General features: G+C 37.2%; 1 protein-coding gene across 3 annotated transcripts in view; it reads left to right on the top strand.

Moving 5' to 3' along the window:
* INTS6 (integrator complex subunit 6) overlaps positions 1-13,967 on the top strand; it is a 46,867-nt gene that overhangs the window by 18,682 nt on the left and 14,218 nt on the right. For all 3 annotated transcript variants that reach the window (XM_054213291.1, XM_054213300.1, XM_054213281.1), the window contains exons 4-7: positions 1,882-1,971; positions 9,927-10,110; positions 11,111-11,236; positions 12,099-12,253. In XM_054213291.1, coding sequence (XP_054069266.1) covers positions 1,882-1,971; positions 9,927-10,110; positions 11,111-11,236; positions 12,099-12,253 — 555 coding nt within the window. The remainder of the gene's footprint in view (positions 1-1,881; positions 1,972-9,926; positions 10,111-11,110; positions 11,237-12,098; positions 12,254-13,967) is intronic.

A 13,967-nucleotide genomic window follows, 5' to 3' on the forward strand; every position in this document is an offset into this window, starting at 1 on the left:
TAATTTCATAATAATTCTGAGCCCAAAGTGTTTAAATTTAAGGTTTAAATTTTAGATGGGTAAAATTGGTAAAGCTTATAGTTGAGGTACAAAAAACTGTTTAAGATAATAAGGATATCTGGATAATAGGGGATGCCAGAGACTAAATTTTCAATGCTTATATTTCAAATGGAACCAGAATATTGACCTAAAGAGCATTGCTTATAACATTGTAAATCTAAAATCTTGTTATTTTTATCAATTGTCAATTGATTTTTATGATTATTTATTAGCAATAGGATTAAAGTATTTTTATGTTCAGTATTCATGAGAATAATATCCTTTTCCTCTAGTTAGAAACCCTGCTTTCAATATTATTTCAGTGCAATGTAATTAGCTTCCAGCTGAGGTTTTGCAGTTGTGGTGAACTACTAGTTGGCAGAGAATAACATGCCATAACTGTTCTTCAGAATTAAATAAGGCTAAATATTCTTAGGAAATTATTTTAATTAAAATTGAGTGTATTTTGAGAGTCCTTAAATTCTTTTGAGTAATTGTTCAAATTGGATTAGCTTTGCTTTCATGGGAGAGATTGATCTTCACTATTTAATTTTATTTTTGCATATTTTTTTGTCTGTAGCAATGGTATGCTGTTTTAAACGAACATTTTAGGATTTTCACTAAGGTTTGAGAAAATATTGAGCAAGTAACTTTTTAATTTTTCTGGTGGCATGTAGTAAATTATGGATCACTGTAAATGAGGTGTTGCCACTTCAAACTGGACACCCATCACCAAATGTATTTCAAATTGTTAGGTGATATTTCTGTTCTAAGCACACAATTATATTAAATGGGTTCTAAAAAATCGATTTACGCGGTCTTTTTCTTAAGACCGATTAGTTCTCTCTCCATCTTTTTAAGAGTAATTTGTAAGCATTCATGAGAGAGGTTGTCTTTATAAGCAGAACTAGACTGTGGGTCTAGTTGTATTTTTCTTTATTGTTATTTTCTTTATTGTTTTCTGAAGAAGAAAAATGAGGCCTTAAGCTTAGCAATAGGAGGAGAGTACGACCCACTAAACCAAAGCTTGTGGTGGCTTTTATCCAGTTGGTCTTTAGAGTGGAATGTGCAGCCAGGCTTGGAGTTGACATGTGCATGGATTACTTTGGTATCCCCTTTTTCAGGAGGGACAGAAGGCTCTTAGCGTACTGGCAGGAGGAAAAAGAAGTGCCAATAGCAAACCCAAGTTGTTTTTTTTTTTTTTTGATACAGCTAAACTAGTTGAATGTCTTGGTGGGATCACAGAATGCCTTACCTTGTATGTGTTTCTATTTTAAATGATTCATATAGAAAGTGTATCTATTTTTCAAGTATTTGTTTCTGAAGTCTTGCATGCATCGTTGAACCACCTTGGTCAAAATGTAACTGGTACTATTCAAGTCAGATTTTTCCTTAAAACATACGAGTATTTGTTCTCAACCCGGGGAACATGATCACAAGATACTATGCAAATGCTTTAGTTGGTCACAGTTACCGAATGATGCATAAAATCAACCCTAGGATAGGGGGAATTGGAAGTATCTCTGGTTTAAAGAGACAGTTGCCCCTCTAAACAGCTGCTAGTTTGTTGGAATACTGCAGTACACATTTTTCTTCAAGTCCCATGTTAAGCATTTTTGCCATGTTTTTGTATGCATTTGTTGAACATAGATATATTACGTGTCTAGCTTTATATGGCCTAACTGCAAAAAGACTGAAATCCATAGCACATAGTACTTAGGTACTAGATAGTACTTCAGGCCTCATCGTTTTGTTGGTGGGTATCAGTGGCCATTTAATGACTGAACAGAAGCTTATGAATTTATTACAGCATTTTAAATTAAATTGCTTTTTTTCCCGTAGGGACGAAACCCCTTTTTTCTGGAGCCAGCAATAATTATAACAGTTACTGATGGAAGTAAATTAACTACTACCAGTGGGATACAGGAAGAGGTAAGATCTGACCTCTGTTTACAATGCTGTGTACTAAATGTTGTGCTAGAATACTGTTTACATTAGGAGCATAAATGACTCCTCAAAAGTATGCTCGTTAATAGCTTGATCTTGCATGGTTTTTTCTTTTATTTTGAGGTAATTTTATGCAATAGTACTACAAAATCTGAATAGCACTTTTTCCTTATCACATATGACAGAAGCACGTAGTACAACTGTTGGCCGGTTTAGTAGACTCAGTTCACTATTTCTGTCCAGGGAGTTCATGGCTTTTCAAAATCATTAGCAGAGGAAATTGATTTCTGTAAAGCATGTATGCCTTTAACTGGTCTAGGTATAAGTTCTTTATGTATAGACCCAAATTAACGTCGTGATTTCCCAAAGGATGTGGCCACTAGGGAGTATGTGAAATATGTACTTCTTTCACACTGGGCTCTTAAAGTGATTATAATCAAATTGATTGTGTCCTTATAATCCAAGATAAGAGCTGAAGAAATGTATTTCAAAGTAAATCTGTAGAGCAGTTTAAAACACCAGATCTCAATATATATCAGATTACCTGCTGAGACATCTGGCAAACTCAGATCTATAGCAAATACTGAGGCACTGAATTATTTTAACTTACTGGCCACTTTGAAATTTATTCCTTAGAAAGATGGAAGAGGTCATTAAAGATAGGGTTGGTCTGACCATCTCAGTGCCTGTTCCACGCAGTAGTAAAAAAACCAAACAACGACAACAAAAAATCCCTTTTCAGGGAAAAGGTTAATATCTAAAGGTCTGTCCTAAAGCTTAAGGGGACAATTTGGACTTTTCCATGTGGTAAACCACGCTTGACTATACAGATTAACTTGTATATCACTGGCCATTAGGTACTCAGATTTCTCCTTATATTCTTTTATATCGCATTCTCACAACACTTGCAGAAGTCGTTTGTATGGAAAGTGGTATTTGAGTGGTTTTGTAATGTATCTGACTTAGGGGAAGAAAGTTGAATGACCTGATAATTCTGTGGACTACTAACAAATAGACGTAGCCAGTAACTGAAGGGAACACCTGGATCCATGCTACCAAGTAGATTGTCTGTATAAAACCTCACTTTCATCATATTTTTTTACCCAATAAACTATTTTCAGCTTAATGCAGTGATTGATTGGGTGTGGGCCAAAATACTGAGTAGAATAGCAGCCTCATATTTGCAGTGTTTGTAAGTGAGCAAGTGTTAATTAGAGGGTAGTGTGACACTTTTAGAGCCTTCTACAACATTTAGTGCTTTTAGCAGCAGAATACTGTTTTGGGGTTGTTTTTTTTTTAATAGCTAATTGGGTAATCATTTAGCTGTGAAAGTCCTTTCTTGAGGACAAGCAACTACTTTGCTGTCAGATGACTAACTTTTAAAATCTGACATTGACATCCTGGAATGAGGGACACTAAGATGCTCAGGGAGGGAAGTATCTTAGTCAGAATAACATCTAGGTGTAGGCTGAGAACTGGGTTTGTTCAGTGTTTGGAAGAGAAGCCTGTGGGGGCTGTCTTAGCACCATCTGCAACAGCTTAATGGGGGAGGGAGTCTGGCTTTTCTTGGAGGTGCACAGGGCTGACATGAGAGACAACAGCTGCAAATTGTATCTTGGGAAATTCTGATTGGATATCAATAAAAAATTTAATTGTGTTGGATGATTGAGCACTGACATGGGTTGTCCAGTGGTTGTGAGATCTCCATTATTGGAAGTGCTCAAAACTGAGTTGGACGAGGCCCTGAGCAATCAGAAGTCCCTGGACTATGTGACCTTTGCATGTCCCTTCTAATACACAGTTCTATGATTTTACATTACGTTTCCTTTCATCTTGTTCGTTTCTCCAAATGATTTAGGTAAGAAAGCTCTATTGGCTGTCATGAGCAGCTTTTCTTACAGCAAGAGTCAGGATTTTTTATAGCTAGCAAGTTTTTTGTGTTCCTTTTCCTTCAAATATGGGTACAACTTTTTCACCTTAGTCTTCAAAAGAAGACATTTTCTTTGGTCACAGATTCACACCTTTAAATTGTTGTAACTTATGTTGAGAAAATGGGTTTTCTGGTGACTGCTTTAATCTACTAAATTTAAGCTTGGCTCATGACTGGTGCTGACTGATAACTGTGCACTGCGCCTAGAGTTTTAGTGTCATGATTAGGCCAAATTTGAGACTTACATGATGTGATGATTGTTAAACTACATTCTAGAGATTCAGAATCTGCTCTACTAATGATTTCTTGGTAAATGATCAAATTGCCTTCTGGAGGAACTGAAAGTTACCACTGGTCTTCCTGCAAGACAAAATGCAAGTTTCTTTGAGTGCTCTTCCATATGTATTTAAAGGGTATGTATTTCATACCCAGCAATGGATGTGATTTTTTTTCTCTTTCGCCATAGCTGTACCAGTAGGAACATCCTTAATGCTATCAAAGATCGGGGGAACAAAGCATCCAAGGGTGCTTCTGTCTTTCAGGGATGATACTTTGCTTTTGTCAACATGTGACCTATTGATTGGAATTTTTCTTAGTGTAGCTTGAGCATCCTTTACAGTTGCCTCTCAAGTTGGACACACAGAAAGGAAGCAGAATTAATACAGTAACACCACCCTGGAGATAAGGAAGTCTGTTGTTGTTCGTCTGTTCAATAACAAAGCTTTTTGGTCACTTTCAAATGCCTCTTCTGTTCTTTGGGTTTGACTTCGGAAGGACTTTTCAGAGTTGGTGTTGGAAGTGATGATATCCCACTGGCCATGACAACAGTGTTTTTACTTCTTGTATAAACTTCTTATCGTGGGCTAAGGCAGTATATTTTTAGTTCTTTTAAATTTACATACAAGAGAATCAACAGAACTTCGTTTTTGGAAAGCCTGTGAAGCCAGCATGGAACCTGGAGGCAAGTTTTCTCAAAACTTTGTCAGTCAGATGAACATTTTATTCTTACCAATGAAATCAGCTTTATCACTATGGGAACACTGTCATTTGCCCTAGTGTGAAGCAGTCAAGCTTAAACCCTGTTTCAGAGCTCTTGCTGAATTCTTCAGATGTTCTCTTCCTTTGTGGAATTTAACATGGGTTTTGCCGATAAAGAGCCTTACCTATTCAGCACTACCATGTCTCTTATTGTATGTGGTTCCTCAGACTGAAGACAGAAATGGTGCAGTCTATGCAATTATAATCTCCACCAGCACAAGTTAGTAGGATTTTCAGTCCTGTTCCTTCTGGCACTGACTTTTAATGCACCAGTGCCAATGTACTGGAGAGTGCCAGCATCAGTTCTACAGTCAGCATGGCACGTTGACCAGATTCTTCCTTGGATTCACTAGTGTCAGGCATAATTTAAGGAAGGGATCAGCTCATACTGTTGGAATACCCTCATTAATTATTGGTCTCATGCTATGGATTCCTATGGCTTTCACTTCTGGCCTGATACCTGAAATTTGGTCTTAGCCCTTTCCCGATCTTTCCTTTAACAAGTGTTTAATTGCTTGAGGGAATTTCTCTTATTTGTCTTTATATTATGAAATAAAATGCCATAGTTCCCCAGTTTTGCAGCTGCTGGGCTATCTTCCCTTTTCTCTCTATATATACCCTCTGTTTTAAGAGGAAGCATTAGATTCCTGTTTGCAAGACTGAAACTGGGTTATTGAGCAGTTGATACATTCTGGTGAACGGTTTTGCAAGCAAAAAGCGCGAGCAATGCTGCTTGGCTTCTGTGCATTGCCATTCTTCCGATCTTCCAGTTATAAGAGACTTGTATAGGACGAATTGGTGATTTTTTTTTTATTTTTTTTTTTGTCTCCTTGTCATGCGACTGTTTGGCATTGTCACATTGATCATCTTGCATCCAGGGTTAGTCATCTTGTATCCCTGCTGGGATATTTTTAATTGTAGTTTCTCCAGCTAAAAATCTCGATTTCCAAACAAATTCTGCAAGGAATATGTGTCAGATCTCACTAGATCTATGTTCCCATCCTTCCTTATCCATGTTATTCCTGTTAGCAGCAGTTGCCAGGATCACAGCGTTTAGCACTGAGCCGCAGAGCTCTTGATGTGTGAATTCTGTGTGACTATCAGCTGGGTGTGCGCTTGCTCATGGTTAATGCTGGCATCAGAATGGCCAAGTATATCGTGTCATTGACATGGTGTGTCAGTTGACCTGGTATCTCTCTGTGATCCTATTTCCTATGGAAGAATAATTTGTGACTTTCTACGTCTGTGTTATAATGCATATGATGGGATGGAAAAAGACAGGAAAACGTAATGCTGTTGTTAACTCTAAGTAGAGTTTCTCAGTCTTATCCAGGGCTTGTTTTCTCAGCTGGGCTTGAATTTTATTGTTCGTTCTTAGTCCTTCAGTCCTCTGAGGATGAAATGCTGCATTCGCTTGGAATGTTAGATGTGTCTTGTCTTTTTATGGGTACCAGAAAAGCCCGCAAGGAACGTTATTTCCACATAGATATTTTTTTTTTAAGATACAAAAGGCAAAGTAGTTGACTGTCTCTGTATGGATATTTTTATTGAGTACCTAATAGTGTAAAAACATGTTGTGAGCTCCCAACATGGAGCTGCCTGTAATTACCTGGGTATTAAAGCTTAAGCAGTGCTTGCCCTGCCATTGTAATGTATAAGCCTGTATGTGCAGTCATTGCCAGAAGAGAATTGCAGTCTTTCACCAACTACCACTCCACTGCAGAGTTCTCTGTTCCTGATCTAGCTTTTATTCTGCCTAGGGTTTCTAGGATCCTCTGATATTTTTTGAGGATTTTAGACTGTGCTGCTGCTTATGGTTGCATAAACGTATGTAGAAACAAGGACTCAGAATAAACAAAAGACCTGCTCACCAATAACAGAATTCTTTAAGATCTCCTCAGTAACAGGTTGTTCTTCAGCCTCTCTCAGTTCTTGAACATTTTAGTGGATTTAAAGGCAGGGAAGGGCAGCGTAAGGCACACACTGCTATCTTATTGTAGCATTATGGCATTTGGGAATGGTAGGGTTTGTGAGTGCTCCTACAAACTAGTGTTGAGACAAACCAGCTATTTTTTAGTACTAAGCTGAGAGGACATTTTTGTGGGATTATATATAGACAACGTGTTAAAGACCATCACTGGTAAATAACTTCCCTTTAAATTGTCCAGTCTGTCTTTTTCTCAACAACCAGTATGAAGGACAAAGAGGAAAAGATGTGCGTGCCTTCATACTGAAATATGCGTGGGGAAAAAGGAACGAAATGCAAGGTGCACATTTCTAGGCCCATTTTATTTTCTGCTAGGTATGCAGTTGCTATGGTAATACAATACCAGTTTAAAAAAAAAAAGTAACTGGAGGTGAGAAGACCAAGTTACTAATGTCTGTGGAGAAGGAGGCCTGGTTTGAATCTGTAACTTCTCTGGTAACATGGATGTTAAATTTAACTGGAATTAAACTATGAGAAAGAAAGTGAGGACATTCGACTTGATGCTGATGGCTTTGCATGTTGTCTTATAGTTTGAAAACGCTTCTGATAGTATTATGTACATAATGCAATGGCCTGATCCTGAGTAGTGTTTGGTTTTGGGGTTCTCTCAATATAACCAACTGAGCCAAAGAGAGGTTTTGTAGTTTGAAATAAACTGGACTCAGGATAGTGTTGGTGCAGTGTCTAATGGGATACTTATATAGAAATATATGTAATATAAATATGTAAATATATCTGTATTTAAATTATGTATATATGCTACCTGAAGAAAAAGAGTGCTTTGACATAGGTATGTTTTGCAGATGAAATCTAGTATCTCTTCAGAGATACTAAATTTTCTGTTCAGTCAGATCTGAGTAAGAAAGTTTGGTGAATGGCATTTCTTAATAATAGCCCCAAGCGAGGGCAGTGCAGTGCTTGCAATTGAGTTCTTTTACAGTCTTTTAACTGAATTTCCTTTGCCAGGCAGGCATTGCTGGCTCTTTGTGTGAAAAGGGGAAAGACATACATGTGAATCAGTAATAAACCAGGTACATAGCTGAGTGCCCTTTGACCAATTTCACATGAAATATTTGGGGAAAATAGCGCTCTTCTCACATGCCCTCTTTGCTTGCATCAGCAAAAGCAGAAATTCAGGAGGGAAGCGTCAGGTGCACTGGAAAGTCCAAAGTGTTCTGATTCTTGCTCACGTGGTATGAGAGTGAGTTTGTCGTGTTTGTTCCTAGCTTTGAGATTGTATCAATAAATTTATTATTTTTCAAACAGAGATATGTGTTTTTCCCAATAAGAGATACTTTCAATTATGTAAATAGAAATAGCTGATGTTTCCAGTTTGGAAATTGGATTTAATGCTTTCAAGTTCATCTCTTGAAAACAAGGAAACAAAAAAAACTTTTTCAATGGCTTGTTGCAAACTCCTGAACCATATCATTATGAACTAAAAATGAAGCCAGCTTGTTGTGAGTGCTTTTGTGGACTTGCATCAAGTTTTGGAACAGACTAGTAGTTTCCTTTGCTAGCATGGAATTGAAACTGAGAACTGGGATTTTTTGAATGTTGCATGAAAAGGAAAGTGTTTGAGAAAGTGTTGAGTTTGCTTCAGCTTTTGTGCTTAACCCCCTTGTATTTATCTAGGTAATGGAACTGTTTCCACTACTTGAGTCATTGCTTTGGGGACTTTTTCCCCCCTTTATGGCTGCAATGCTCCAGATGAAATGAGAATTTTGCTTGTACTGGCAGTCAGGAATCTATCAAATTTTTCTGAAATTTGTAATTACTTGTTATAAGGCTAGTCTATCTGTTCGGGGCTTCTGTAGTTGAATGTTGTGATAAGCTTTCTTTTTCCCCACTAATCTCTGTGTTGAGGTACCTGGATGCAAAAAGAGAGGCTAGAGTCTTCTGGGTGCCGTGTGCTGTCCCTTAGAAGCTAAAGTATTGATTTTTATTTTTTTTTTATTCCCCCCCCTTGTTTCAGTTAACTAGTTATAAGATTACTGCTAACCCTGGGAATTTTAGATGTTCTATTAGTCTCTCTGGTGGTTGCTGTTAGTGGTTAATAAATAATATCCTGAGCGTTGCTGTATCTTGGTAGTGCAGCATGCTCGAAGCCTGAAATTTGAATCTCTCTGCTGTCTTTTCTGGGACTTAAAGCAAAAAGAAATGCTCCCATGTATTGTATGTCCCTGGATGGTATCTTCAATATTCTGAACTAAGACTTTTGTGTAGTTCTCTGCAGATAGAGGCAACACAATGGCACGTAGCAAGCAATTCTTCCTTGTGTGGGTAGCTCTGGCTATTGTTTTCTGTTACCTAAAAGTGAGACCTCATTTTGCATTTCAGTGTTGATTTTAATCTTAATCTCTGTTTCTCACTTAAAGCACAGGCATGAGTTTAGTTGTGGGATATACCCACGTTATGTAAAACCTCTGCCTTCTGGTTCTAAAATATAACTACCATATTAGTTCACTTGTTGAAGCTGAGTTATTTGGAGCAGGAGATCCTGGCAGCTAGATATTTCTGAGCAACTATACCCAAGTTACAGTTCTTCTGCAGGAGTCTTAGATTAACATTAGCTTTTCATTCAGTTGTGCTTTTTATCTTGAAGAACTGAGGAAAAGACTGAGCTGAGAATGGGCCTGCTCTGCAGAAAATTGTTTGAACAAAAGAACGCTGCAGTGAAGCAGTTCCTACTGCTGAAATTAAAAAAAAATATTCTATTGATTCTGAAGTGTAGATTGGTTTTAAAAAGTAGTTGTTCCCACTTGGTTTGTAACTCTCAACTTTGTGCATCGTGTTGCCTTGAAATATTTGAAGTGCTGACTAAATGATGGGTGTTTTGCTTGTAATGTACAGTACCTGAATCAAATTATAAATATCTGTGGGAGAGGTTATAAGTGTGTTTATATAGAGTGAATTGCAATCGCTATGTAAGATGAATTTTATTTGTTTTAAGTAGTATATTCAGAGATTTAAATTCCTTTTCAGCTCCATTTACCTCTCAATTCCCCTTTACCTGGAAGTGAGTTGACTAAGGAACCCTTTCGATGGGATCAGAGGTTATTTGCTTTGGTTCTTCGTTTGCCTGGTATTACAGCACCGGACTCGGAGCAGATGACAGGGGTACCGGTGGATGACTCTGCAATCACACCGATGTGTGAAGTCACAGGAGGTGAGTGCCCTGGTTTCCTTTGACAAATCAATACTTCTGAAAATGAAAATGAATTCAGTTTAGCTCTATTAATCATATACATGTCGTGCAGTAAGTATTTCTAAGTTCTTATATTACTTGTAAAAACTCAGAACTCTGATATAATAAAACTAAAGACACTTATTGCATTAAAGCTACAGACAATTTAATGTAACCTGTCTTGGAAGAATGGGAATCTACTTTCTTCAGCAGTTTTTTAGAAGAGAAAACTTACTTTTTTTTTCTAATGCACCTTGGCATCACAATTAGAAATTCTAAGAATTGAGTCTGTTCTCCAGTAAAGTTTTGCTAAATTCCTGTCATCTAAACAAGTGAAAAGTGAAGGAATGCAGAATGCAATGTGGAATTTCTGCAATGCAGAATGCATAATTATTCTGCAAAATTGATACTTTTCTCTCCATCATAACTCACATTCTTAATGTCTTTGAAATGATATTCCAGATCAAACTCAGGCATTAATTTTATCATTTGCGTGTAAAAGGTTTTGATTACATCACATATTAAAAACATAATGATTCTTCTGACGCGTCAGAGGGGATGTGATAGAGAGCAAACAAAGGGATTTAAAAAGCATTCCAAAAGGATTTCATTCCACTGCTTCCTGACTGTCATGTAGGCCTGTACTATAGGCTGTACAGTGCTTTGACTGAAATTCGTGGACAGTTAAGTGTTGGTGTCTGTCACAAGGGGGAGCCCATTTTCCATGTATGCAACTAAGAATTGGAGTTAAAAGTCATTAAGGGGCTAAAACCCAAACATTTCCAGTGAGGTGCATGTAACGCAATCACTGCTTCACTAGGCTGCCTTGCCTCTTAAACAAAGAGGGAGTGTTCGGGAGAAGCTTTAAATCAGTGATCCATACATAAATCAATGTGTGTGGAGGGTGAACAGTTTTAAATGATCCAAGTTTAAATAAGGGCAGAAACACTGAACAACCTTAACCTTGGCTGTTTTGTTCTAGGTCGATCATATTGTGTGTGCTCTCCAAGAATGCTGAATCAGTGTCTTGAGTCATTGGTGCAAAAAGTGCAAAGTGGAGTGGTAATAAATTTTGAAAAAGCTGGACCGGATCCCTCACCAATTGATGGTACTTGAAATTTTTTACACCGTGATATCAAATGGCAGGGATGACTATCAATATAGTTTAGTGAACTTAATGTAATAGTTGCCAAAATAAGTGAAAAACTGTTGCAACTTAAAGACGTTACTACAAAAAGGACCTGCTAGGTCTGAAATTCTGTTGTGCTCTTTCAAAGTACTGGCTATAGCTGCTAGACACTATGTAAAACCTTTACATTTGGTTATATCACCAGGTGGTCTTAAATGCAGTTGTTCATGTCGAGCATAGTTAAATGGGTTCATGAGTTTTAAGTGGTAGTTTTCAATCAACTAGAAAGGTAAATAGCTTGATGTGGAAATACTGTGGATTTATACACTTACCCTTTTTTGTTTAATATAGTAAAGTGGCTTTATTAAGAGTTGAAATAGCAAATATGACTGCAGTCTTAACCTCATACTAAATGGCTGAGCTAGGCCCTTCTTTAGAATGTTACTGGGAAGTGTTTGTGGGACTTCTTGAATCTTGCTTTGCTGCAATAAGAGGTCCGGCAGCGTTAATTGTCTGTACTGGTGGGGTTTTTATGCATGGAGATTTGAAGGTTATCTGTTAATAACAATGGGAGGAGAAAGAAACTGATTATTATGAAGGGTTCCAGATAATTGGCTTTCTCAGCTCTGATCCTGTAAACATTCAATGCTTATTTGTTTTCTCATGGTTCTGGGTTTTTGTGGAAATGTTTACTGACAACTATCTGCTATTCTTAGAAATAATATTAACTCCAAGAAGGGCTTCCCCGAGGGTATAGTTCTTAAGCTCTTCACATAAATTGTTTAATATTCTTTAAGTTTTAACACTGTTTTGACTCATAAAGCTTTTTTTTATTCTGTAGATGGGCAGGTGGATATATCTAGACCCTTTGGACCCCAACCTTGGCACAGCTGTCACAAACTTATTTATGTCAGGCCAAACCCTAAAACTGGGGTTCCTATAGGTCATTGGCCTGTTCCTGAATCCTTTTGGCCAGATCAAAATTCTCCAACGCTGGTACGTACTGAAGTTAGGTAAAGCAAAGGGTCTGTTTGTAAGGGAATATTCCAGGATTTCCTATTCACTGATTTTTTAATTATTTTCTTTTTTTAAATCTTGAGATACGTACTTCGTTGTAGGAACTGTAAAAGCAGTGTGACCCAAGAATGAAAGACACATATGTCCCGTGTTGCAGTTATCTTGGATACATTACTGATGAGCAAATAATACTATGGGGTTTGGTTTTTAGTAACTTTGAAGCATTAAGAAGCTGCCTGTAACTGATCAATTTGTCGACCTAGTATGTGCACGTAGTGTTTCTGTTTGAATGCTGTTAAAATAGCAAACCAGAAATAAGGTGGCACTTTGATAATACCCTCTCAAAGTCATTGCCTTGCAGATGGTATTAATAGAAGATAGTATAATCTTCCCAATTGTGAATCCTTGTAATAGTTATGTCTTCATTTCTAGCAGGTGAATGTAATTTCATCTGCTGTTTTGCGGTGTAGCCATACCTTCAGCTTGTCCCAAATAGAGTCACTCGCCTTGCCTTTTTAAATGCTATCCATAGAATTAATTTTATTTGTTCTTTTTTGTAAAAAACTGTATGCCACTACCTTTTGTTTGGTCTGAGAACTAATCATTAGTATAGTATAATGTATTTTTGTATTTCTGCTAGTCTTTGAAAATCATTGAAGTAGAAATAATACCATGGTATAACTGTTCCCTACTTTCGTGATGATTTTCATTGAATTTTTTTTTTTCTGACTAGCAAACTCATTGAACTTTCCATAAATTTTATCTCCGTTGTTTGAAAAATATATAAAGTCCTTTGAAATACAGGTTGTTGAGGAGTGATACAAGTACAAAATTTAAGTCATATTTATAGGTTTGATATTGCTGGCATCTGTGGCCACATTCATTGAAGGATGTGGATGCCCTTCTGAACTACAAAGCAAGCTAGCATATATGAATAAAAGTAAATCTTCTATAGTTATTTAAAATCCAAAACATTGTGTACTTGATATTAAAAGGTTGCTTTGTAGGAAAACTGTCCTGTGTACTCCTTGTAGTCACTATCAACGGCATATCTGTCTCCATTCACTTTATAGAGTCAGTACAGTTTATCTGCTACTGCAGATCTTGATTGAAATTGCTGAAATAGATCTTGCCAAGTGAAGAGTTGTTGAACTAAATCTGCTAAAAACATGAGTTTGACTTACCCAAATGGTGAGAAGATGAGAAAAAAATTCTTCTCTCGCTTGTAGCATGTATAGCTCTCATAACTGCATAAAGCACTGGATTATTGCATGTGTGGCTAAATTCCTGTTGTCATCAATCGGAATTCCACATTAAACCTTCCTTATGCAATTTTGGGGACCTAAGTTTGCTGATAGTGTTTCAAGACTTGTATTTCCTTACTCTTCTGAAAACATAGTGTTAAAACTTAGCATATGTTGTAACACTGGTTTGCTTAAGAGGCCATAGTTAAGATATTTTTCTTTTCCTCCCTGTTACCTGATCCACAGTGGAGCTGTCTCAAACAGTCCTTCCATAACAACTGTCTCGTGTACTGTAGGTAATGATACTATCAAGATTTTCTTAAATGTATACGGAAGTCTGCTAATAATTATGTTGGCAGATCAACATGTAAATGGCTGCTCCCATTGCTCTGTGGTAAAAATAGTTCTGCTGTCCAGCCAAGGGTTATTGGACTTCTCAAGTCTTAGCA

Source organism: Rissa tridactyla, chromosome 1 (assembly GCF_028500815.1).
Source record: "Rissa tridactyla isolate bRisTri1 chromosome 1, bRisTri1.patW.cur.20221130, whole genome shotgun sequence".
Classification (NCBI taxonomy): Eukaryota; Metazoa; Chordata; class Aves; order Charadriiformes; family Laridae; genus Rissa; species Rissa tridactyla.